The sequence below is a fragment of the Hemitrygon akajei genome, chromosome 1 (assembly GCF_048418815.1).
Source record: "Hemitrygon akajei chromosome 1, sHemAka1.3, whole genome shotgun sequence".
NCBI classification, from domain to species: Eukaryota; Metazoa; Chordata; class Chondrichthyes; order Myliobatiformes; family Dasyatidae; genus Hemitrygon; species Hemitrygon akajei.
In genome coordinates this window covers 58343692-58370559 of record NC_133124.1, presented here as the reverse complement: position 1 = coordinate 58370559, position 26868 = coordinate 58343692, and the positions used below count along the sequence as shown (strand labels likewise).

The 26868-nt window shown below is 38.0% G+C and overlaps 1 protein-coding gene across 6 annotated transcripts in view; it reads left to right on the top strand.

Moving 5' to 3' along the window:
- Positions 1-26588, top strand: part of lpin2 (lipin 2) — a 115626-nt gene extending 89038 nt beyond the window's left edge. For 5 of the 6 annotated variants that reach the window (XM_073043711.1, XM_073043721.1, XM_073043730.1 and 2 more), the window contains exons 10-20: positions 9126-9219; positions 11172-11241; positions 11874-11963; positions 14676-14746; positions 15985-16129; positions 16877-17025; positions 18900-18986; positions 21048-21200; positions 22240-22354; positions 22577-22680; positions 25138-26588. In XM_073043711.1, coding sequence (XP_072899812.1) covers positions 9126-9219; positions 11172-11241; positions 11874-11963; positions 14676-14746; positions 15985-16129; positions 16877-17025; positions 18900-18986; positions 21048-21200; positions 22240-22354; positions 22577-22680; positions 25138-25282 — 1223 coding nt within the window. In that variant the 3' untranslated portion in view covers positions 25283-26588. Of the gene's footprint in view, positions 1-9125; positions 9220-11171; positions 11242-11873; positions 11964-14675; positions 14747-15984; positions 16130-16876; positions 17026-17567; positions 17663-18899; positions 18987-21047; positions 21201-22239; positions 22355-22576; positions 22681-25137 lie in introns of those variants that run through there. The other variant, XR_012098739.1, reaches the window with a different exon arrangement.
- Positions 26589-26868: the final 280 nt, after the last annotated feature.

The following is a 26868-nucleotide window of genomic DNA, read 5'->3' as shown; positions in this document are numbered from 1 at the left end:
CATGAAGTATAAAAGAGAGTTGAGAGTGGATCTCGAACCGCTGGAAAACGATGCTGGAAAAATAGTAATTGGGGACAAGTAAGTAGTGGATGAACTGAGTAAGTATTTTGCATTGGGCTTCACTGTAGAAGGCACTAGCAGTATGGTGGAAGTTCCAGGAGTCGGGTCATGAAGTGTGTGAAGTTACCATGACTTGAGAAAAGATAGATAAGCTACTTGGACCAGATGGTGTACACCTCAGGATTCTGAATGAGGTGGCCAGAGTACACAGCCTCAGAATAGAGGGGCGTCCTTTTAGAACAGAGATGCAGGAGGCTGTCTTTAGCCAGAGTGTGAATCTGTAGAAGTCTTTATGTATATTTAAGGCAGAGGTTGATAGATTCTTGATTGGTCGGGGCATGAAGGGATAGGGAGAGAAGGCAGGACATTGGGACTGAGTGGGAAAATTGGATCAACCATGATGAAATGGCAGATCAGAATCATTGGGCCAAATGTCTAATTGTACTCCTAGGTCTTGTGGTCTTTTAAATTTCTCCAGAAGTAAGGCTACTCGTTGCCTTACTTTGATTCTTAGATGTGTATTTCTAGGTCTTCCACCTTCTGTACCCTTTTAGTTTTCAAATGATGAGTAAGCATTTTATTCTACCTAGCTACATGGTTAAAATTTTGAAACTAGTGATTATCCTGCAAGTATATTGCTATTGGCTTGTAATTCGTTGATTTTCTCTTAATTATATACAATCAATAACTTTCCATTTCTGAGGTCAAATCAATATGTAAGATAGCTTTCGAGTAACTGTATAAATTATAAACCATTCTATTTTGTAACCAGGTTGAAATCATTCTGTTACTTTGAGTCAGAGTGCTACCAGAGGTGATTGATAAGTTCGTGGCCTAAGGTAGAAGGAGTCAATTTTAGAAAACCTAGCACATTTATTTTTCAACATAGTCCCCTCCTACATTTACACACTTAGTCCAGTGGCCGTGGAGCATACGGATCCCTTCTTTGTAGAAGTCGGCATCTTGGAGATCCAGAAGTGATCCACAGCAGAGGTAATTGATAAGTTCGTGGCCTAAGGTAGAAGGAGATGAGTTATACAGCTCTCATTACATGCACGTGCAGTTCAACTCTGAGTGATTATGAGTGGGTTATTATAAAATTAATAACTCATTTCCTTCTACTTCATTGATAAGGCCATGAACTTATCAATCACCCCTGCTGTGGACCACTTCTGGAGGTCTAAAATGTCGACTTCTACAAAGAGGGGATCCGTATGCTCCATGGCCACTGGACTAAGTGTGTAAATATAGGAGGGGACTATGTTGAAAAATAAATGTACCTAGGTATTTTAAAATTGACTCCTTCTACCTTAGGCCATAAAACTTATCAATCACCCTTCGTATAGTTTAAAAAAAGAAGGCCCTTTGTCCCATCTGATCCATGCCACAATGTTATTCTGCCTGGATATATTGACCTACTCCATACTCCTCCTGTCCGAACTTCTTTTAAATATTGCATTAGAACTGTGTTTCTGCTGGCAACTCAGTCCTCATTTGCACCACCCTCTGAGTTAAGAAGTTCCCCTTAAGATTCCCCTAAATATTACACCTTTCTCCCTTAATGTATGACCTCCAGTTCAAATCTCACCCAACCTCACTGGGAAAAGCCTGTTTGCAGTTACCCTGTCTGTAACTCTCATAATTTTGTATACCTCTACCAAATCTCCCCTCATTTTCCTATGTTCCAGGGAATAAAGTCTTAACCTGTTCAACCTTTGCTTATAACTCGGGTCTTCAACACTCAGCAACATCCTTGTAAATTTTCTCTGTACTCTTTCAATCTTATCGATAGCTTTCCTGTAGGTATGTGACCAGAACTACACTCAATACTCCAAATTAGGCCTTACCAATGTCTTGTATAACTTCAACATAACATCCCAACTCCTGTACTCAGTACTCTGATTTATGAAGGCCAATGTGCCAAAAGCACTTTTTATGACCTTATCTACCTGTGTCGCCTCTTTAATGAATTATGAATCTGTTTTCCCAAATTCCTTTGTTCTTTCACACTCGTCAGTGCTCTATATTGTCATCCCAAAGTGCAACCCCTCAGTCATCTAAATTAAATTCCACCTGCCATATTTCAGCCCATTTTTCCAACTCGTCCAGATCCCACTGCAAGGTAGATAGCCTTCATCGCTATCCACTATGTCACAATCTTCAAATTTACTGATCCAGTTTACTGCATTATCATTCAAGTTCGCTGGAAGGAAATTATAGACCAGTTAGCCTGAACTCAGTGACTGGGAAGATGTTGGAATCAGTTGATAAGGATGAGGTTATGGAGTACTTGGTGACACAGGATAAAATAGGACAAAGTCATCATGGTTTTCTTAAGGGAAAATCATGCCTGATGAACCTGTTGGAATTATTTGAGGAGATTACAAGTAGGATCAATAAAGGGGATGTTGTGGATGTGGTATATTTGGACTTTCAGAAGGCATTTAGCAAGGTGCCACACAAGAGGCTGGTTACCAAGTTAAGAGCCCATGACATTACAGGAAAGTTACTAACAGGATTAGAGCATTGGCTGATTGGTAGGAGGTAGCGAGTAGGAATAAAAAGATCCTCGTCCGGTGCCAGTGACTAGTGGTGTTCTGCTGGGGTCGGTGTTGAGGCCTCTTCTTTTTATGCTGTATATAATTAATTTAGATGATGGAATAGATGGCTTTGTTGCCAAGTTTGCAGATGACACAAAGGTTGGTGCAGGGGCAGGTAGTTTTGAGGAAACAGGTATGCTGCAGAAGGACTTGGACAGATTAGGAGAATGGTCAAGAAAGTGGCAAATGAAATACAATGTTGGAAAATTCATGGTCATGCACTTTGGAAGAAGAAATAAATGTGCAGACTATTTTCTAAATGGGGAGAAAATCCAAAAATCTGAGAATCAAAGGGTCTTGGGAGTCCTTGTGCAGAACGCTGTAAAGGTTAAATTGCAGGTAGAGTTGGTGGTGAGGAAGGTAAATGCAATGTTAGTATTCATTTCAAGAGATCGAGGATACAAGAGCAGGGATCTGATGCTGAGGCTTTATAAGGCACTGGTAAGGCTTCACCTTGAGGATTGTGAACAATTTTGGGCTCCTCATCTAAGAAAATATGTGCTGACATTGGAGAGGGTTCAGAGGAGGTTCACAAAGATGATTCCAAGAATCAAAGGATTATCATATGAGGAACGTTTAATGGCTCTGGGTCTTTACTTGCTGGAAGTTAGAAGGGTGAGGGGGATCTCAATGAAACCTTTCGAATGTTGAAAGGCCTAGGCCGAGTAGATGTGGAAAGGATGTTTCCCATGGTGGGGTGGGGGGGGGTGTCTAGGATGAGAGGGTTCAACTTCAGGATAGTGGGAAGTCCATTTAAAACAGAGATGCAGAGAAATTTCTTTTGCCAGAGGGTGGTGAATTTTTGGAATTTGTTATCACAGGCAGCTGTGGAGGCCAGGTCATTGGGTGTATTTAAAGCTGAGTTTGATTGGGTCTTAAGTGGACATGACATCAAAGATTATGGAGAGTAGTCTGGGGAGTGGGGCTGAGGAGGGAAAAAAGACCAACCATGATTGAATGACAGAGCAGACTCAACGGGTCAAATGGCCTAATTCTGCTCCTGTGTCTTATGGTCTTGTCATTAATATAGATGACAAACAACAAAGGACCCAGAACTGATCTCTGAGGGACACCACTAGTCTCAGACCTCTAGTCAGAGAGGCAGCATCTACTACCACTCTGTGGCTTCTCCCAAGAAGTCTTTGTTGAATCCAATTTAATACTTCAATTTGACTGACAAGTGTCATACTCTTCTGGACCAGTCTCCAATGTGACACTTTGTCAAAGACCTTGCTAAGGTCTGTGTAGATGATATCCACTGCCTTTTCTTCATCAACATTACTGGTAACATCCTTGAAAAGCTAAGGTTGGTAGACACGACCTACCACACACAGTCATGTTGACTATCCCTAATCAGGCCCTGTCTATTCAAATATTAATATATTGAAATAGCTTCCAATCATTTGCCTACTGCTGACGTCAGGCTCATTAACCTATAATTTCCCTGCTTATTCTTGGAACCTTTCCTGAACCATGTTATCTATCCTCCAAACCTCTGGCGCCTCACCTGTGGCTAAGGACGTTTTAAATACCTCTGCCAGAGCCCTTGTAATTTCTGCACTAGCCTCGCACAAGGTCTGAGGGGATAGGGCGTCAATCCTGGAGATTTATCCACCCTAATTTGCCTCAACACAGCAAGCAATCTCTGGTGTCAGTATACTGATCTCACTTTGCTCTGACCAGAAGTCAGCATTACTATGCGGCACCTTTAATGGATGGTTCATGCATTTGCTTTTTGCTTCGACTTTTTCCAGAGTCAAAGCAATGTCTCTGGTTCTCCCCGACTCTCTTACCATCCATGTGTACTAGTACCTACCAAGCAGCACATCTTTGGAAGGGTCATGGAAGCTGGAGCACACAATTCACAGGTTTGTGACGAACATGTAAACTCCATACAGGCAGGAGCTGTACGGCAAAAAGCACTTCCTGCTGCACCACTGTGCCACCTCGCCCCAGTTCTGTCAATCTCACCTGTATCACAAATGGAGTTTTGACTCGGAAGGATTGTCCAGTAACAAACAATTTCTCTTAATTTTTAAATTAACCACTTCGTTAGAATTCCTATTAAATATCAAAGAAATTGTTCCATGTTTATGAATACTTGAAAATCAATAAATTTCAGATACTTAATCTGAAATTAACAGAAAATGCTAGTCGGGTAGCATCCGCAAAAATGAGAAACTAACACTTCAGGTAGTTGCCCCACATTTTTTTTTCTCTGAAGGCTTTGGTCTAAAATAGCAACTTGAGTTTTTCTTTGCACGTGTGCTGCTTTGTGTGTAGTATTTTTGTGTTTAGTATTTCTGCAACTTTGCTGCCATAGTTCATGTTTTTGTTTTTCTTTAAACAAACTTTTAATGTAGATGTCAGTAGATGGGAGGGTTTTGCCTGTGAGGACGCCTACATGAAATGCTGTAGTGGAAAAGCAGCACCCTGAATTACGAGATCCCCATCACCGAGGCCATGCTCTTTTCTCATCACCGCCATCAGGTAGAAGGTACAAGAACCTCAGGACCCGCCCAGCCAGGCTCAGGAAGAGTTACTACCTCACGACCATCAGGCTCGTGAACAAAAAGAGATAACTACACATGCCCATATATTGAGATGTTCCCACAACCAATGATCTCACTTCAAGGACTCTTTATCTTGTTATCTCATATTCTCATTATTTAATACTATTTCTTTATATTTGCATTTGCACAGTTTGTTGTCTTCTGCACTCTGGTTGATCTATCATTGATTCTATAGGTTTGCTGAGTATGAATCTCGGGGTTCTGTATGGTGACATATATTTACTTTGAAAATGCTATTTTTGTTATTTATTTTTTGCTGCACCCTTGCCGATGATCTTTGTGGCCACAGGAGTAGTACCAGATGGTTGGAGGATTGCAAAACTTATTCTTTTGTTCAAGAAGGGGAATTAGGGATAACCCTGGGAATTATAGACCAGTGAGTCTTAGTTCAGTGGGGGGGGGGGGGGGGGCAAATTATTGAAGAGAATTCTTAGAGACCAGATTTAAGATGATTTTGAGAAGCATAGTCTGATTCAGGATAGTCAGCATGGTTTTGCGATAAGCAAGTCATGCCTAAACAGCCGGATTGAATTCTTTGAGCATATGACAAAGCTCATTGAAGGTAAACGAGTGCTTCTATGGACTTTAATAAGGCATTTGATAAGATTCCCATGGTAGTCTTATTTAGAAAGTCAGCGGAGGATGAGAGATGACCTGATAGCGGTGTATAAGATGATGAGAGGCATTGATCGTGTGGATAGTCAGGGGCTTTTTCCCAGAGCTGAAATGGCTAACATGAGAGGGCACAATTTTAAGGTGCTTGGAATAAGGTACAGAGGAGATGTCAGGGGTACATTTTTTACGCAGAGAGTGATGAGTGCGTGGACTGGGCTGCCGGCGATGGTGATGGATACGATAGGGTCTTTTAAGAGTCTCCTGGATAGGAACGTGGAGCTTAGAAAAAGAGAGGGCTGTGGGTAACCTTAGGTAATTTCTGAAGTAAGTATGTGTTCGGCACAGCATTGTGGGCCAAAGGGCCTTTATTGTGCTGTAGATCTTCTGTGTTTCTATCCCTAATGGTTGCCACGCAAGTTGATAGGGTTGTTAAGAAGGAGTAGGGTGTATTGGCCTTCATAGTCAGGGATTGAATTCAAGAGCCACAAGGTAATGTTACAGCTCTGTAAAACCCTAGTTGGGCAACAATGAATTATTGTGTTCATTTCTGGTCACCTCATTGTAGGAAGGATGTGGAAGCGTGAAAGGGGGTGCAGAGTCTATACTATGCTGTAATGTTCTATGTTCAATTTGAAAACATTATTCAGTTCTAAATTCTATTTTTCTTGCATGCTGTGGTCTATATCTAATTTACTAAATCTAATTTGTATTTCTCTCTTTAGGTTCCAGTCTACTGTGAAAGCCCCAAACACAATGAACTGTGAAATAGTCTGTTTTAGCAGTACAAATTTTTTTTTGAAAACCTAAATGGCAAGGGAGTACTGAGGTCAGAAATACAAAGGGATCTGTATGTTCTAGTGTATGATTAACAAAAGGATATTATGCAAGCAGAATACAGTAATTTGGAAAGTAAACAGTGTTATAGTTCATTGCCTGGGAAGCAAAATATAAAAGTTGCAAAGTTACACTTCAGTTGTAAAGGTCAGTGCTGAGTACTGAACTGACCTCCTTAATTCAAGAGCAGATGTAAATGTCTTGGAAGCAGTTTGACGATGGTTTAAAGACTGATGCGTGGGGAATGGGTAGGTCGCCTTTTGAGGAAAGGTTTGACAGTTTAGGCTTTGAGCTTTAGGAGATGACAATGAAAATTTTTAAATCCTCAGCAATTTTGATAGGGTGGAAGTGGAGACAATTCCTCTTGTTGATTATCTAGAACTCTGGGATCGCTGACTGACAATAAAAGCTGATCCATTAAGATAGATGAGGTGTATTTCTTTTTAATTTCAAGAATTTGGGTATCTTTGGAATACTTTCTCAAAGATGGAAGAAGCAGAGTCTCAGAATCTTTTAAGGTGGGCAGGTAGATGCTTGGTGAACAAGAGGGTGAAAGTTTGTTGTCGATAGATGAGAATGTGCAGCTGAGGCTATAACATTATCTCGTTAAGTGGCAGAAATGGCTGATATAAGAGGGCATAATTTTAAGATGATTGAAGGGAAAGTATGGGGGATGCTAGAGTTTTGTGTTATTTTACACAGCAAGACAGATGCTTGGAATATGCTGCTAGGAGTAGTGGTAGAGGCAAATGCATTAGGCTCATTTAAGGACACAAAAAAGGCACATGGATGAAAGAAAAATGGAGGGCTATGTGAGAAGGGAGGGTTAGATTGATTTTGGAGTAGGTTAAAATGTTGGCACAATATTGTGGGCCAAAGGGCCTGAAGTGTGGTGTACTATTTTATGTTATACATTTTTAACAGGCTTGATGGCCAAAGTCTCATTCATATGTTTGTACAAAATTTCTCAATGTTAACGTGTTTGCATGGTGTGCATAATCCTATTCATTTATGATGGCCTATGTCTCATTCATATGTTTATAAATAATATTTCTATCCTGCATGTGTGCAATAAGCCTATAAATTTATTCCCTTTTATCAATCTTACTGTTGTTATTATTACAATATGGCTTAAGTTAGCATAGCTGCCTCATTCCCACTTTCCTATCATTTCTAATTCTATTATCCTGGAATATTTAACTAAGCTTTGTCTTTGTTTCGGGCCAAAACGTCAACTGCACTTTTTTCCACAGATGCTGCTTGGCCTGCTGAGTTCATCCAGCGTTTTGTGTGTGTCACTTTATTTTTAAGTTGCTATGTTCCTTAAAGTTATTTATTTGTGCATTGCTCTCCCTCTTCTGTATGATTTTTTTAATGCACATTTGTTTCTTTTATAAGATATGTTCTTTATTTCCAGTGAATTGCTTTCACCACTACCTGTCTTCCCCGCTAGTCCTTCCCATCTTGCTAATTTACTGGTAGGTTGCTTAACAACAGAGGCAACCCTAACAGTAATTAAATTTAAAATGATGCAACTTCTCAGTGAGTTTGAAATTGGGTTTTGAATTGATAGAAGTGAGAATGCTGATTAACCAGTCTTTCTTAAAAACCTAGCTTAGTAACTTTATTTCAAATGGTGAATGCAGAAGTGGCCCTTGCTACATATGCAGACTTCCACAAGGACTAGCATTAAAATTATGTTAAACTGTGTGTTTTTGAGTGTGCACATGCATTGGTTCATTCTGAAGTCAGTTTACTATATGTCCCATTTTATGGTAGCCCAACAGTAACAAGTGTTTTTCCTTATGGTGATATTGAAAATGAAAATTTGCTCACTTATATTATTGAATAAAAATGTACTTGGATAAATGTTAAGTTCTGACATTAAGAGCATACTGAAGTGTTCAGGAAGTTCAATTCTCTTTAGATTGTAAACACCCAGAAATTTACTGGCTACGTTGGTAATTACTCAACAAACTTAATTTTTCTATCATTTTATCCTGTGAGTGATCAGCAGGTCTATTAAATAGCAATGTGAAATGATGTGTTTTAGAGTATGAAGAACACAATAAAAATAACACAGTACAGAGAGCTGGCATTGTCTGTGGTAGTAATGAGACTAGGGTGTGTGCTTTGAATCTTTGGTGTGTTGAGTTTACAACTGCAGCTAAACCATTTTGGATAAGTATTGGGTGAAGACGAATTGAGAGAAAATTGATGAGAGTTTTACTGATGAGAGATCAGCTGAACCTTGATTAGATTTACTGGTTGAGAGAAAAAGAGCAAAACAAAAGGATTTCTTTATATTTGTTCAAAGGGAAGCAGAGTAAGTTAAGTTGAATATATTATCCAAAAAAACAAAATAAATCCATAACTAGACAAAACAGATGAATAATATTCAACCATTAATTCTTGTTATGAACTATCTTGCATTCTTTTGCAGATAAATTTTTGCAACACATTGTTACATATCAAGAATTTGCTGAAAATCCTGGAATTATAGATGATCCTAATTTTGTTTTAAGAATTAATAACAGGTATGTTATCTGATAATGTGTTTTAGTTAGAACTTGCATGAAACAATCTATAGTGTAAAAAACATTACTGACTTTTATAGTTCGTGTGCATGGCACAGTAAGTTATACATACCCTTATCTAACATTAAATTATTAATAGTTAACAATGTCAGAAATTTCACTAAATTAATTTTGGTCTGACTGTTCTTTGTTTTTAAACCCATGTTTTCTGTCAACTGCAAGGTTTGCAGTTCAATAGCACCAGTCAGGGTAGGTCTTAGTGGAATGGTTGGGCACTGAGGAGTGTGGTAGAGCAGAAGGATCTGGGAATACAGGTGCATAAATTCATTGGCAGTGGCTTCACAGATGAAAGAGGATCCAGTGCTTTCCCAGTGTATATGACAAATAAACTCTTCTCAGCTTACTGTATAACCGACAATACAATGACAAACTCCGCCATCTTCATCAGGGATGATGCCTTGGCATGTCTAATCCAGTGTTATTTATACCCCCCCTAAGTCCATTCATCCTGATTGGCCATTGCAAATGTTTTGCTACAGCCTCCCAATGTAGAGGGGTTTTTTCTACTTTGACTAACCATACGAAAAATATTTCAGACCCGTAGAGTCTCCCCAGGAAAATAATATAATTACAAATGATGTTTCTACAGAATGGCTACAAGGTGAAGGAAATCAATTGGGCCCTTAAAAGAGCCAATCAGGAAGCCTAATGAGGAGGAACCAGTTGCTACTGCCTGTCTTCCCTATATTTCCACAGTTTCTAGAAGGATTACCAGGATCCTGAATAAATACCGGAGTAATACCATCCACAAACCCCTAAGGAAGCTCAAGCCACAGTTTTTGTGGGTCAAAAATGACGTGGAACTCAGATCAGCTGGCATTTACAGGATTTCCTGTGAATACAGAGCAGTGTATATTGGTCAGATGGGACGCACAGTAGAAACCTGTATCAAAGAGCACAGGAGGTGTATCTGTTTGGGTAATCCTGATAAATCAGCGGTAGCAAAACATTGCATTCATAATGACCATAGGATTGACTTCTGCACAAAACCACTGTGCTGTGCCAATGGCTTTTGTGACTGCCTGGAAAGAAAGCCATTCCAATAGAACTACAGAAAAATAATTTTAACAGATGATGGTCTTACTCTTAACAAGAACTGGAGTTCGTTTGCAAACAAGGTGGGAGAGCAGAAACCTGACTGGATGAGACTAACCAATCAGGAGAGACAGACTATGAGGTATTCTGATGAAGATGGCGAAACTTGTCATTGAAACGTCAGTTATGATCGATACCTGTATCCAGCTGGAAGTCGATAAGAATTTATTCATCATATACACTGGGAGAGCACTAGACCCTTCGCTATAATTTGGCTTCTCTCATTAAAGAAATATAACATTTGGAAGCATTTGAAAAATAGTATGTTAGCTGGGGGATCAGTTTCTCTGCTTGTTGTTGAGTTGCCTGCTGACATCTGCTTGGTGCCTGATCAAGGTGCTGCCGGGTGGTTTTGCTACTTGGCACAACAGGATATGAACAATTGCTTTCAGGAAAATAGTGAGAAGTTTGCGAGCTATCTACAGTAATGTTCACTTCCTTTACCTAGATCTTTCATATGCAAGTGATGAAGACTTGTTAAACTTCCTTCAAATAGAGCATATGTAGATTTTGTTATTACATATTGTGTGTGGTGAGGGGAGGAGAGAGGGAATTGGAATAATCCAGTAGTGAATGGCAAGGAGCTTGCTGAATTTAAACCTAGAAGCACATCACTTTAGTTTCTGTAAAGATGCATTTGTCCATTCTTTACAAACAGTCTATGACTCTTATTGATTGAATATATCTCCAGCCAATGTTCGTATTACCAATGTGATAGTATTTGTGTTTTCTGGTGTATGTTGTTTGAGCTGTTCATTTTTTTTCTGAAGCTGACAATAGAGTATATACTTGTGCAGGTACTACAACTGGACATTGGCTGCTCCTATGATTCTCAGTATGCAGGCTTTCCAAAAGTGTCTACCCAAGGTAAAAAGAACCATCTGCTTTACATTAAGAGTACTTGATGTATCATTTTCTGCAAATAGTTATTATTATAGTCAGGGTTTTAATTATCACTTATTAGACCTGGAGACACCTTAAAAACTAATTTGTTATTTTTTTACCACTTTATAAAATCTGTTGTGTGCAGGAGTCATAAGCAGCCATTGTAATGCCACAGGTTTTTGGTCCATTTGGAATTCAACACCAAGGGAACAGTTCCTTTGGTCTGTAGGCTCTAGGCTTGTTCCTGTGGTCTGTAGAAAACCAGTTAGACATGGCCCAGGTGTTAGCTAAATTCTGTAAGGGTTTGGTGCCGAATACTACTCGGTTCATCGGTCTTCACTATGTCTCTAAACTACCCCATCCTCAACTTCCCCTTTTTAATTGTTTCTTGAATTGTAGTGCATGCTGTTCACTTTTCTAAAAAGTAATACTCTGGCTTCTGCAGCCAGCGTTTTTCCCGATAGACTTCATTACCAATGTATCATGCTTTAGAAACAATATTGTGTCTACAAATTTTTGTACCCTTTGTTTTCCATAAAGTGAAGACACATTATCCACATGTACCCATATTACCACAGATAAAACACTCACCCAGATTTAATCTACACTTGTAGGAATCAATTGATGACTGGGTGAAAATGAAGATGCCAAAGAAGTCTGGCAGGTGGTGGTTCTGGCGTAAGAGGGATAGTTCTGTCAAACAGGTATGCTTATTGCTAGCAACACATTGTTCCATCAAGGGCGGAATGAAGCATGTGTTGTGTTCAGTCAAATGTGGCACATTGTGCAGATAAAGGAAGAAATTAGAATCCCTTTAATAATTCCATCTGATTTATAATTCAATGTGACAAAGGATGAGTTAGATTGTTTTCCCCAGTGTAAATGTATGCCCATGTGCAGCTTTTATCTATGAAGTAGTTCTAAACATACAACACACATACAAAGTGGGTGAAACATTATTTTAAATGGATACATTCTTTGAAGATCATGCTTGTACATTGATTGTTTATTCTTGTTATTGTTTACATAGAAACATAGAAAATAGGTGCAGGAGTAGGCTATTCGGCCCTTCGAGCCTGCACCGCCATTCAGTATGATCATGGCTGATCATCCAACTCAGAACCCTGTACCTGCTTTCTCTCCATACCCACTGATCCCTTTAGCCACAAGGGCCATATCTAACTTCCTCTTAAATATAGCCAATGAACTGGCCTCAACTGTTTCGTGTGGCAGAGAATTCCACAGATTCACCACTCTCTGTGTGAAGAAGTTTTTCCTCATCTCGGTCCTAAAAGGCTTCCCCTTTATCCTTAAACTGTGACCCCTCGTTCTGGACTTCCCCAACATCGGAAACAATCTTCCTGCATCTAGCCTGTCCAATTCCTTTAGAATTTTATACGTTTCAATAAGATCCCCCCTCAATCTTCTAAATTCCAGTGAGTATAAGCCTAGTCGATCCAGTCTTTCTTCATATGAAAGTCCTGCCATCCCAGGAATCAATCTGGTGAACCTTCTCTGTACTCCCTCTATGGCAAGAATGTCTTTCCTCAGATTAGGGGACCAAAACTGCACACAATATTCTAGGTGCGGTCTCACCAAGGCCTTGTACAACTGCAGTAGAACCTCCCTGCTCCTATACTCAAATCCTTTTGCTATGAATGCAAACATACCATTTGCCTTTTTCACCACCTACTGTACCTGCATGCCCACCTTCAATGACTGGTGTACAATGACACCCAGGTCTCGTTGCATCTCCCCTTTTCCTAATCGGCCACCGTTCAGATAATAATCTGTTTTCCTGTTCTTGCAACCAAGTGGATAACCTCACATTTATCCACATTAAATTGCATCTGCCATGAATTTTCCCACTCACCTAACCTATCCAAGTCACCCTGCATCCTCTTAGCATCCTCATCACAGCTAACACCACCGCCCAGCTTCATGTCATCATGTTTAGCCTGATCTTGTACAGGTTTTAGCTTTGTGTTTAGCCTGATCTTGTACAGGTTTTCCACAATTGACTAATGTTCAGTTTGTGAATTTTGGCTACAGTGCTACTGACTCTTTATGGTATAGGTGCCCACTGTAATGAAACTGTTTTTCATTATTGCTAATAAAATGCCACCATCTTGCATTAAGAATGCATTTTACAAAATTCTGCTTAACAGAATTCTTCATAAAGTTGCCCTTTTGTAAAATGAGAAATGTCTATATATTTGTTAGGATGTTGGGTAGGGTAGTGTCGAGTGGATTGGTACTGATCAAGTTGTGTAACTATTTTCAAATTAATAGTCCAAACTTTCCAGAATAATGTAGGTCTTCCTTTCAGCTGGGAAGCATAGGATTCCTGCTCAGGTGTGCACTAATGCAGAAATCCCAAGTTTACTGAAGTATTTACTTGCAGTTTTCCCAATTGTGCTTCATATGGACTACTGGTGGAGTTCCTCAAGCAATTCTCCAGCTGATTTGCTGGGATATATGCCCATTAAAGCTGTGCTAGGTTAGAAATGAACAGAATGGCCATGGATGACATGAAATGTCGGCTTATGAAATTAATTGAACTAAATATTAAATATTTTGTTTTAATGCCTTTAATAGTGTAATGTATTTAAATATCAGGCATTGAAAAGTGATCTGTTTTTGACAGCCAGCTGTCTAAAGGCACAGCTTAACAGCTGTCAGAAGCATTTAACTCAAGTGATGCTATACAGTGCATTTATATGGGAAGACTTGCAAGGTCTTTCAATAGGTTTTGGTTGACTTCAGAGAGTTGCCACTTGAAAATCTGCTCAGTTCAAATGTAGTCCCAGTAGGTGAGGGAATATAGCCAATCAGTGATTCAATGCTACCAGGTAATTCTGGCCAATTAAATTGAGTGTGATTGCAACTCCTCACTGAGTAGAGGCCATCCAGCACTGGGGGCTATTGCTTTATTCAGGGTCTCCATCCACTGGCTTGCCAGAGCAGCCAGTGACTGTTCTCCATCCATGTAATTGTTCTTTGGCTGTTTGTAGCCTGCAGCAAACACCCAGTTGGAAATAGAGGGTTTATTAGCAGATTCTTTCCAGATGGCTCTGGGGATCTCCTTGCTGCAAAACCCTAAAGATTGCATTGATGATCCTTTGGCCTCTGTATGCACTGCTTGAAGTTTACTGTCATACACAAGCAAATTCCATTATTTTAGTGGGAGCTGCCATTGTAAACTAATAAATAACCAGAAGGATTGAATACCATTTTTAAAACCAAATGGTTTACCTAATCTGGCCCTTAATAGGAAAAAGATATTTGAAAAAATCTTGAACAGAATGAGGCTCACTCACGTAAATTCTGAAAGAACTGAGATTGCAGGCTTGAATAAACGCTGACATTATGTGCTTCTTTAACCATTGTTATTATATATGTGTGTGTGTTGGCAGCCTGAGACAAAACAAGAGAAACTGAGTGAAACAGACAAAACTGGTCAAAGCCAAAACACTGTTACCGGCAGGTAAATTTTGACATTTTAGCACAATTCCTAGTAACTATTACTTTTGCCAAATTTCATAAAGCTTTAAAATGTATAGCTTTGGTTTTCACTGTAATTTGCAACTTCTAATGCAACCTGTATAGAATGAGTAAAATAAATTTGTTGCTAATGTGAAATCAGTTGATAATTCTGCCCTTGCAATAGAAACTTTTTCCTGGAACTGCAATAATTCCCTCATTCAACACTGCTGTGCTGTCCATTACCAATGAAGCTGAAATGTGCTCAATTGGGAGCCGTTCCAATTTGATACAATGCTTTATCATCTCCAGTGCCATTATTACATCATTATAATTTAAATTGATGTCTTTAAGTAATTGTACATGTAACCATAAAGTTACTGATTAACATAAATCCAGAAGAATAAAAGGATTATTGGTCTAACTGCTGCCCTGTAGGAACTGAGACTTGAGAATTATAACATTATAAGTTCTTAGCACGGTGAAATGATATTTTGCACACGAAGGTCAGCGATTAAATGGGTGAACATTGCTTAGGACTATGATAGGATCTAAAACCGAGCTACAGTATATAAATTAAGTTTTAGGTAAAGAGGTGATCTTATTTCAAAGAAAAATGTCATTACATAAAATGTCAATGCTAAATAAGCAAGTTCTGATGTTAGAATAGAATTTATGAAATGGGAAAACCTGGACTTCTAACTCAGCTAGGTGTATATCTGCAGTGATTTCTAAGAAGAAACGCCATAAAGAAATAGTGCATCAATGAACTGAAATACACTTTACGTACTTTGTGAGTGTGTACACTACTCACTACTCACATAAAGATGAAGTACACAAGTAGTGATTAGGGTCACACTATCCAGTCGGAGAAGGATTTATTTAGGATCTGTGCTGCTTAAGAATGACTAATTGGCTCAAAGAATTACAAAGGTAATAGATCTAAAGCAGGAAATAAAAATGGAGATTCATTTTATATTTTTGAAAAGTCTTTGGGAGAACTTTTTTTTACGCTTTAAAAAGTGATAATCGGGTAACTTTTTGACATTGGTACTCATTGCAAGAAATTCCAGGATTTTGTAATTTAATAATACAGGATTTTAACAAATATATGCAACTTACACTTCACCCAGATGTCAGTTATAAAACTACTGATATGATTTGAATGTAGAGTATTTTGAATGTTTAATATTTGGCACTACTGAGTGAGTGACATTTCCCTCCAATTTATCACTTGCTTAGATCCAAGGAGGAAGATTCTTCTAGCAATGAAGACTCAACGCAACTAAATGAACCAACAACAAATGATCCAAAACACACTGAGAGCACTAATAAGGATTACTCTGTCTCTTACAAGAAGTCTCTGAGGTTATCCTCAGAACAAATCGTAAGAAAATTTTCCATAATATGGCTCTTGGCTCAATTCAAACATATATTAACATTTTACTAGATAGGTAGTTCTCCTTTATTGTTAACTGTATCTTTTGTATACAGAGACACAGATTTGAAAGGATTGGTTAAATCACAAACTGGTGTTCTGAGAGATTCTTACTCATATAACAAATTACTATATTTTTCTAATCATACTAACTTTCTCAAATGTGTATGCCTGCAGATTTACTTCTTGCATTATTGAAACTTGAGCACTTCTGAAATATGTTTAAAATTTAAAGCAGTTTGCTTTGTTATGGACTTACTGAACAAATTTTAACAAAGTACATATAGATGAGAGAAACTGGAGCAAGGCCTCCAAGTATAGGAGTTTGTTTATTCTTTGTGATTTTAAAATTAATATTACAAATTAAGAAAGGTCTCCAGTTTGTGTTAGCGTGACAGTGAGTATTCTAGAAAAGGAAGGAACTTGCAACTTTATAACTGTTTAGTAATTTAATTCCAATCCTTGAACATAGTCTTGGAAATCTGTTTCATTCTTCAACATCTTTGTGTAGCTACTGCCTTTACACACAGTCCATTGTCAGAAAAATAAAGCATGGCTCTTTTTCTAAAACTTTCCCTCCAGTAGTAGCTAGTGATTTGGTAGTGGGGAAATGTAGTTTGGAAATGGTGTGGAACAAGATTATCTTAACTTTTTTTGCATCTCTTTTTTTTTCTCTGGTGTGCTTGTATATCGAAGGCGAGTCTTAAACTGAAGGAGGGGCCAAATGATGCAGTCTTTAGTATAACAACACAATATCAGGGTACCTGTCGCTGTGAAGGAACAATATACCTCTGGAACTGGAATGATAAAGTCATCATATCTGATATTGATGGCACAATAACCAAGTAAGTTGTGTATATTGGATGTATGTGTATATATATTATAGCAGGCCGTTTTTTTTATTGAACGTACAGATAGAACTTCGTGTATCATAACAAATAGGTTAAAACCTTGTATAATGATATTTCTGAACTTTATAGTTTGTGCTCCTTATTGTTAGGTGTATATTGTTTTATAATGAATGTGCTGCATAATGACTAACGGGAAGAAAGTGTATCAACTACCAGCCAATACATTTTTTTTCTGTGCCATGTCAATATGAATCATGGAGGTTACAATTATGATACTCAGCTTTTTTCTACCTAAAGTATGTATTTCTTTGACTGTTTAAGTGGATGTTTAATTGCTCAGTTGTCACAAGCACCATGCCATTTGTGAACAAATTTATATCCTGCACTAGTGCTTCTCAAAAATGAGTTATGATCTTTTGAACTGTACTTTGATCTTTTTATAGCCCAGTTGTTGCTCTATAGCATTCATTATCCTCACTCCCTTGATTGTTGTATGATCCAGCCTTCTTTTGTTCTGCTTCATTGTCTTTTTCCAGTGTCCATATGCTTTTGAATCATTCTATAACGACTCTGAACAGCTTCTTACAGTGAAGTTTTAAGTTTCCACTCAACAGGACCAGGATTTTCAAAGGTCATCTAATTTATAAATCTGTTTCTATTCTCTCCTTTATTACTTTCATGTGTGCTAAAATTCTTGTGTGTCTAAGTGCAGCCTTTTGAGTTTTGCATCAGGCCCTCTGAGCACCATGAGCTGTAATTCACTGGGCTTTTGGATCATCTAAGTGTTAGCACAGGCTCACTGGAGATTTCAAGAAATGCATAGAGTGAGGCTGTTTAACATTTTAAACTTGCTCTGTCACTGAGGCCAAGACCGGTCTGTGACCTTCTACCAAAACCACTTAACCATATCCCTTCTTAACAAACACTATCAATTTTCTGATTTAAGATTAACAATTGACAAGCATCACTCTTGCAAAAGTATTCCACATTTCTGCTCTTCACCTCTGTAAGGCCTAGCTCTAATTTTAAGACAATGATCCATAGTTCCGTTTTCATCAGACAGAAGAACAATTTGCATGTACTTTTGCTTTGTTCCCCTGGAAGCTTTGATAGCTTTGACCATTTCATCCTTGTCCCTTATCCTTTGGCATTCTGAATTCTTGTTGCGCTTTATAATTAACCCTTGGTTTGGGTTATTTCAAATATGACCTGCTCCTTCCAGGGCTAATATATTCGCCCAGAAATCTATTACACCCAGTGTGGTGCCCCAAAATGCATGTGACCTTACATGGATCACGTACAGCAGCAATGTAATTTCTAACCCCACGTATTCCAGACCTCCCGATATAAAATCCATCATTCCATTGGATCTTTTGAATAAATGTAATTAGGTTCCTGTAAATCACTGCCAGTCAGAAGCCCTTCTCCCCAAGAATGTCACTTGGCTGCCAAAACCATCATTAGGCTTCTTGGGTATTATCAGCAAAATATCCCACCACTTTCTTGGCCAGACTGTCTTCACCCTTTTTCTAGAATGTCAGACAATGTGGTAATGAGCACCCATTGACCAGTATTAATCTTTTTTCCAGAAATCTTGTTAGACTCTTTAATGTTCATTACATAGAATAACATCAATGCATTCTTAAAAATGCATTTCGGTCTGTAGGTTGTGATAATATTAAAGTCCATATTTAATCAGTTTTTTTATTTCTTATCTATCAAATGTGCTACTGACTTTTTATTAATATAAAACTTAATTTTAATTTCCATTAATTTTGGACCTTAATTTACAACAAACCTGTCTACAGACTTTTAATAAGTTGTAATTTATCAGCTGCAGGGAATTTATTGTAACTTTTTACTTGTAGATCCGATGCACTGGGACAGATCCTTCCTCAGTTGGGTAAAGATTGGACCCATCCAGGGATCGCAAAACTTTATCACAAGATACACGAGTATGTGTTTTGCAATCATGTTTCAGTAAAAACAGGCAAAGCAAAAAAAAAATTCATATTATCAATTTCTTTAAGTTATAGCAGAATGCACAGTGGTTAAGGCAGCATCCTTGAGAAAGAAGAGGAGTTAATGTTTAAAGTTTCCACTATCAACTATTCTTTTGCTTTCAGAATGATGAGATTTATTGAGATTTGGGTCAATGGCATTAGAAGCCTCAAAGTCTCTGCCTAAATGGGCATTATTTTAGGTCATTTCTAAATTTCTAAATTTTTAAATTCTTCTGATCTTTGGCATCTAAAAATGTGTACTTTCTGGTGCAAGTAATCAAATAGAACAGAGCAGTTAACTCTTTAAATTTTACTCTTCAGAAACTAAATGTGCTCAAAGTAATTACAGTATTAAGCCTAGATTGAGCCTTTTAAGATGATGTAAAGATTAAGTTTTTTTGTCATATATGCATCAAAACATATTTGGTATTCTCTGGATAAAATAGTTGGCATTTGGAGCTTCAATCTGATAAATAGTTCAGCCTTTGAAGGTAATATGGCTGATAGTGTAATGATCATTCTGCATATAAATTTATATAAATTATGATGATATCCATAAAGTATAATCTATTGGATCTTTGTTTTTAAGATTAAAATCTAGCTAATTGCTTTAAATTTTGTTTAGTGTCATAGATAGTTTGGTTCCACTCTAACCAATAGCCTTGCTACTTCATGTTCTTTTTCGGGGGGTGGGCGCGGATGTTCCACTTTATTTTAAAGTCCCTTTACCTAACAGGGCAAAGTGTTTTACAACCAATGAAGTCCTTCTGAAAAATAGTTACTGCTATACTCTAGGAAACTCAGCAGCTAATTGGCACACACCCAGCTCTGTCACATTGTGTAAATGATGGGCTAATCAATTTTAGAAATGTTGTCATAATATAGATTGGATAAGACATTAGGGATATCGTTAGGTACAGAGCTCCAGGGTCCATGGTTTGATCCTGACCTTGGATGCTATACCAGAGGTGATTGATAAGTTTGTGGCCTAAGGTAGAAAGAGTCAATTTTAGGAAACCTAGCACATTTATTTTTCAACATAGTCCCCTCCTACATTTACACACTTAGTCCAGCAGTCTTGGAGCATATGGATCTTGGACCTCCAGAAAGTGTCCACAGCAGTGGACACTCTTTGAGTAATTATGCAGAAAGTTTGAAGTTAATAATTTATCTCGTTCTACCTTATCAATCACCCCTGCTGTGGACACTTTCTGGAGGTCCAAGTTCCGTATGCTCCACGACCGCTGGACTAAGTGTATAAATGTAAGGGTGGAGGGGACTATTTTGAAAAATAAATGTGCTAGGTTTCCTAAAATTGACTCTGTCTACCTTAGGCCATGAACTTATCAATCACCCCTCGTACGTGTGAAGTTTGCATGTTCTCCTTGTGAAGAAACATTGGTTTCTGCTAGATTCTCCAGTTTTGTCCCATAATCCTAAATTATGCCTGCAGATTAATTGGCTGCTATAGGTTGTTCTTTAAGTGACCAAAAAACCCTTTAAGTTAGTTAATGAGCTGGGGTGGGAAAGAAGCAAATCGGAATGGAGTAGGCATCCGTTAGTCTCAAGAGACCATGGATTTGCGCCTTGGAAAGTTCCAGGGTGCAGACCTGTGCAGGGTTGTATGGGAGACCACCAGTTGCCCATGCTGCAAGTCTCCTCTCTCCACAGCACCGATGTTGTCCAAGGGAAGGGCAAGGGCTGATACAGCTTGGTACCAGTGTCGTCGCAGAGCAATATGTGGTTAAGTGCCTTGCTCAAGGACACAACACGCTGCCTTGCCTGAGGCTTGAACTAGTGACCTTCAGATCACTAGACCAACATCTTAAAATAAAGCAAAGGGACTACAATAAAACTCTAAATCGCTGTATAACTCTGGTTAGGGAACAAAATTTGCCAACAAAACAAAATCATGTTGAACTTAAAACTAATAGTTGTGCAGGAATTAATTAATATCTTAAATATGTCCCCAGGTGATACATTAATAACATCGTTTACTGTTCTTTGTTAAAGGAATGGTTACAAATTTCTTTACTGTTCAGCACGTGCCATTGGCATGGCAGACATGACAAGAGGGTATTTGCATTGGGTTAACGACAAAGGGATAATCCTTCCTAGAGGTCCTGTATTGCTGGCTCCCAGTAGTCTTTTTTCAGCATTTCATCGGTAAGTTGCAGGATCTGCAATCGGTAAGGAATTTGAAAATGTTTTGCTAATTCCTTAACATAAGTTTTATTTTATTGATTCCACAAGTTTATTTCCCTGATGCATTTTTTTAAGATATGAACTATCTTTGTTATTTTACTTTCAGATTTTGTAGTCATCCAATTTGCCCAGAAATTTTCTTACCAGTTACAAATCCCTAAATGAGTTTCGTATCAAGTTGTTTCTGTAGATAAGTGGCCTTATTTGCCAAATCCTGAAGGTTTGGTAGATGAATTGAATCTTGATTTGTGCCCAGTCTGTGAGAAGAGGCATAGATCTAGTGGACAGCCAAACTTTTTCCCAGGGCAGAAATGGCTAATGCGAAGAGGCATTAATTTAAGATCATTGGAGGGAAGTATGGGGGGGGGATGTCAGAATTAAGTTTTTTTTTTCGATTGGATTGGCGGAGCAGACTCAATAGGCCGAATGGCCTACTTCTGCTCCTATATCTTAGGGTCTTGAGGAGAGAAATGTGGTTTAGTTATTGGATAGTTTGATTCTCTCACTGTCTGCAATGTTGCTTGAGATAATCAGAAAGGTAGTTGCTAGATTATTTGCAGACTTCTACCAGCATATGTTCAAGAGATACTTTGTAAATTTGTTTGTAGCTTTACGGTAAACATGTCATTGCTTAAACTAAAATTTCCTAGTACTTTTATTTTTAAAAAGTCGCATTTCCTATAAGATAAGAATTTCATAGAAATATTTTCCAAAAGGGCTGGTAACCAAAGAAACAGAAGATTAATTATTCAAACCCTCTGGCAATTACTTTCCTTGAGGTGTAATTAACTATATAAATCATGGATTAATTGCACTTCAAGCTGACCAGTAATCCATGACAGATAACTAATTGGATCCCAGGTCACAATCCACAAAACAGAGGAAATGGTCTTGGGCATGAGCAAAACATCAGCCTTTACTGCTATGTTGCTAGTTATGCCACAACAGTAATAATTCTCTAGCCAATTTTACATCTGACATTGTACCCATTTATTTGCAGAGAGGTAATAGAGAAGAAACCTGAAAAATTTAAAATAGAATGTTTGAATGACATCAAAAACCTGTTCAATGTTTCCAATGAGCCTTTCTATGCTGCTTTTGGGAACCGGTCCAATGTAAGTTGCCACCAGTACTTTTATCCTTTACATTGAAAATAGCCGAGTGAATATTATACAGTTGGAAAATAAGAACTCGAAACTTTCACAAACAAAATTTAAAATGCATTTTAGCCTCAGTCTTGTAATATAAGAGATTTGATAACTTGAGATTTCAGCAGAAACAGTTGGGAAGGGGGATGGAGGAGATTTCAAAATTTAACATATTATGTCCTTTTTTAGGATGTCTGTGCTTACAAGCAAGTAGGCGTCCCAGACTACAGAATCTTTACAGTTAATCCCAAAGGTGAATTAATACAGGAGCAAACCAGGGGTAATAAATCTTCGTAAGTATTCATACTGGTCCTAGCAATTCCTTTTCCCCCCTTCTGTTCTTTAACCACAGATATCCTTTTAAGAAAGCTGCACAGGTTCAAACAGGATAGAATTGGGGTGGTGATGTATCAGCAATATGGGAGGGAGATTGAAAATCTGGCTGAGTGAGGCCATAACAACAACCTGTTAATGTCAGCAGGATTAAAAAGCTGATTATTGACTTCAAAAGAAGGAAACCAGAGTTCCGTGAGCCAGTCCTCATCGGAGGTGGAAGGGTGAGCAACTTTAAGTTCCTCTGTGCTATCACTTCAGAGGGTCTGTCCTGGGTCCAGCATGCAAGTGCCATCTACGTTACAAGTTCGTGAAGATTCGGCATGACTTCTAAAACTTTGACCAACTTCTATATTTGCGTAGTGCAGAGTATATTAATTAGTTGCATCACAGCCTGGTACACCAACACCCTTGAAAGAAAAATCCTACAAAAATTAGTAGGTGCATCACAGGTAAGGCCCTCCCCACCATTGAGCACATCTCCACAAAATGTTGTCGCAGGAAAGTGGTGTCCCATCATCAATCTCCACCATCAAGGACAAGCTCTCCTCCTGCTACTGCAATCAGGAAGAAGGTGCAGAAGCCTCAGGACTCACCAGCAGATTCAGGAACAAATACTACCATCAGCCTCTTGAATCAAAGGGATAACTTTCTTTGCCTTGTCACTGAACTATTCCCACAATCTATGGACTCACTTGCAAGGACTATTCATCTCATTTTCTCTATTTATTATTTATTTTTTCTCAGCTCAAGCTGGTAAAATCTGAGGTACAGGCATAGCTAATTTGTCAATTGCTAGGAACTTTCAGACTATTCTAGTGGTGGTTAGTATCGTAACTTTCTGAAGATTTACATAGATATTACTGTGTAGCTGTTGAGGAAGTTTTCCCTGTATCCTATCATATTAGTCTCAAGTTCCATTCCTCTGTAATATAAATGTATTTATGAATGTGTTTACTTCTAATGACCACTTTATGTGTGTCTTTCTTCTGTTAACTGCTTGAGTGGGCTCAGTTGTAAGTGGACTGCTCCCGTGAGCAACATTTGAAGTAGCTGCAGGCTATGATCTTGGTGGGCTACTTTGAATGTTGGCGGTGCATTTTCCGGGTTTCCCGGTTTCCTGCCTGCCTATTCAGCAGTACACCACTCGTGATTCACTTGCTGTCATGCCCAGTGCTAGCTCCTGGCGTTCCCCAGTCAGTGGCTTTATCACTGCTGTTTCTAAAGCTTAAGGATATTGGTTTCTATACCTACAGCCAGGTTTTAGTTTCAGCTGCCCCTAAAGTGGAGAACAGATGCTGACCAGAGTACTGCCCAATCTGGGTACAGATGTGTCTGATTCTATTTATTATTATCATTTCTATTTTTCTTTTTGTATTTGCAGAGTTTGTCTTTATTACACTAGTTTAACATCCGAGTTGGTGCAGTCTTTCATTGATTGTGTTATGGTTATTGTGTATGCTCACAAGAAAATGAATCTCAGGGTTGTATATGGTGTACTTTGATAATATCCTAGTCCCACACACTGAGTTCATCTGCCAAGCCTGTCAGCCACCTTGCATTAATATATTGTTTAGGTTAGCAAACCTCCCTGGCCTGGAACACATCATTTGTTACTGGTCATAATAGAAATTCATGTGTTGCAATACTTTTTGTTGAACCATAGAAACAAATTGGCAAGATAACAAATTTAGTGCTTGGTCAGTGCTGAGGAAGCTAAACCATGCTAATCTATTGCCCCTAAGTTAAGAAATTTATAGTCAATTTTCAGCAATTCTTTTTTATTATCAGCAGGTCAGGTCAAATCTGTGAAGCAGAGTTAACTTTGCAGGTTAATGACTTCAGAACTTGATTTGATATTACAGATCAGTGATGATTAGCATTGATAATGATTCTGTAATCCTTGCTGGAGGAAGTGTTAAATGAGGATAAAGCTTGGCCTGTAGTATCTCCATTCAATTCTTTCCATTAAAAACAACAGGTTTAAGAAACTGTTGGCTTGTACATGGATAAGGACTTGGTTAAGGTAACACAGACACATGTTATAAGAGATGCTGCTGTTTGGTCCAACAAAATGTATGAGAAAATTGGAAGTGGTGCTGGGCTGAAGGATTTTGGGACATAAATTCCATAATTTAAAAAATTGCTTTTTTTATTCAATGCAACGTACATAAAATGCTGGAAGAACTCAACAGATCAGGCAGCATCCATAGAAATGAACAAACAATTGACGTTTCAGGTCGTAACGTAATTGAACTTGTACTGATCACCAGTAATTTCAGTGCACAAGTTTCATTTTACAGCCAATCCATTTCATGGAGCTGTTGATAAGAATTGTATTGTTTTCTTTTAAATATGCTTATAACAACTTTTTCAAGAAAAAAATACCTAATTTCAACCTTCTCTTTCCTTTTTAGGTATATCAGATTGAGTGAGCTTGTTGAACATGTCTTCCCTTTGCTCAGTCAAGAAAAGTGTCCTGCTTTTATTTATCCAGAATACAGTTACTTCAACTATTGGCGAGATGTACTGCCAAGAATCAGTATGGAAGAACTTAATTAGGCACTGGCATTCATCAAACTTCAGACAAAGGAACTCCAAGTACTGTACAACAAATCTGATAAGAATTTTTATTTTACGCACTGATTCAATTGTTGTAGAAGCATGTTAATACCAGCACTATTCTCAGGAATATAGCCAAGTGTTCATTTGACCAATTGGTTGCAGCAGAAGGAAAACCATGATTTTTGTCATGAGCATTGCACATACCATTAGTACTTTACTCTCATCCTTCCAGTTGCTACTTCAAGTAACTTTTTAACTAAACAGCTTGGTTTAGATTAGAAATTATGCAATATATTGAAAGTGACTATTTTTAATACCATGAAAATGGGATCGATCCATTGGAACTTAACAATGTCCAGTTACATTTTGTAGCAACAATCAGAATCATGTTCCAAAACCTCATGTTATTTGGTGCTGCTTCACCTGTGGTGTAAATGAATGCCAATTTTGTATTTGTTTTCAATGATAAAAAATTGCACTTTCATACTATAGATCAGGATATAAATGGTCCCTAATCATTCAAATGGACAAAAAAGTCTGTGTGCAACCTGACATTTATTAGCCATTGACTGTGTGTGTAGACAGGCTATCTGTAACTTCTATGTATTTTATAACCAGTTGCCATATACATTATCTATCTCTCATGAATGCCTTCAATTGATAAAATGTTTGCCAGAATAGAAAAGATGTTTTACTTTGAGGCATTTCACAGTACAAGAGATTCTTTCTGTGAAAGATATGGATTAGTGTTATGAAAACACATGGAAAGATAATCTTACAGTTCCAAATTGAATATAGTGAAAGATAAATATCTAAGTCATATTTCATAGGTTAACTGTTCTTTAAACTATTTGTGACAGAAGTATTTCCTTTTTTTTGAAGGGCAAGAAATTCAGAATTTTATTTTAATCACCTATCCTATAGAAATTTTAGGGAGCCTTTTTGTAATCAGTGGTAATCCTGGTAATTGGTTTACAGAATGTTCTCACATCTGTGCATTTTGATGAGGCTAGTAAATGAACATGTCTTAATGTAAAAGCTATACAGAAATTATGTTGATATTCAATGTTATGTTTCTGACCATAAATGATATTTGCACACTATCAAAAGTCTAATGAACTGAAATGTTGATTTTGAATGATCATTGATAACCAGAGCACAGTTGCAATGTACAGCTAGCATTTCAGTGATTGTATTAGAAAATGTGTCAGTATTATACAGCAGAATGTGTAGCATTGTACACATGTATAACATCTTGCTGAGACATTACAGAGCCATGGAATAAATAACATGCAAAACCTTATTTCTGTGTGATCTGCAGTATTGTTAGTAGAAAATGAGATAACTCTATGAAACAAAATCACCAGATAATTTGAGAAGGTAGGTTTGAAACTGAGCGTTTATATCAAGTAGCACGGGTCCCTTGCTCATTTGTACTACAATGGTGGGGTTGCAGGGAAGCTTAACCAAAATATTTTGGTAATACATTTTCCCAAAATCTCAATCTTCCAGGGAGAATATTAGCAAGGCTTTTAATGCACATTTAAGCAGTAGTGTGCTAACCTAACAAATATAACAAATTA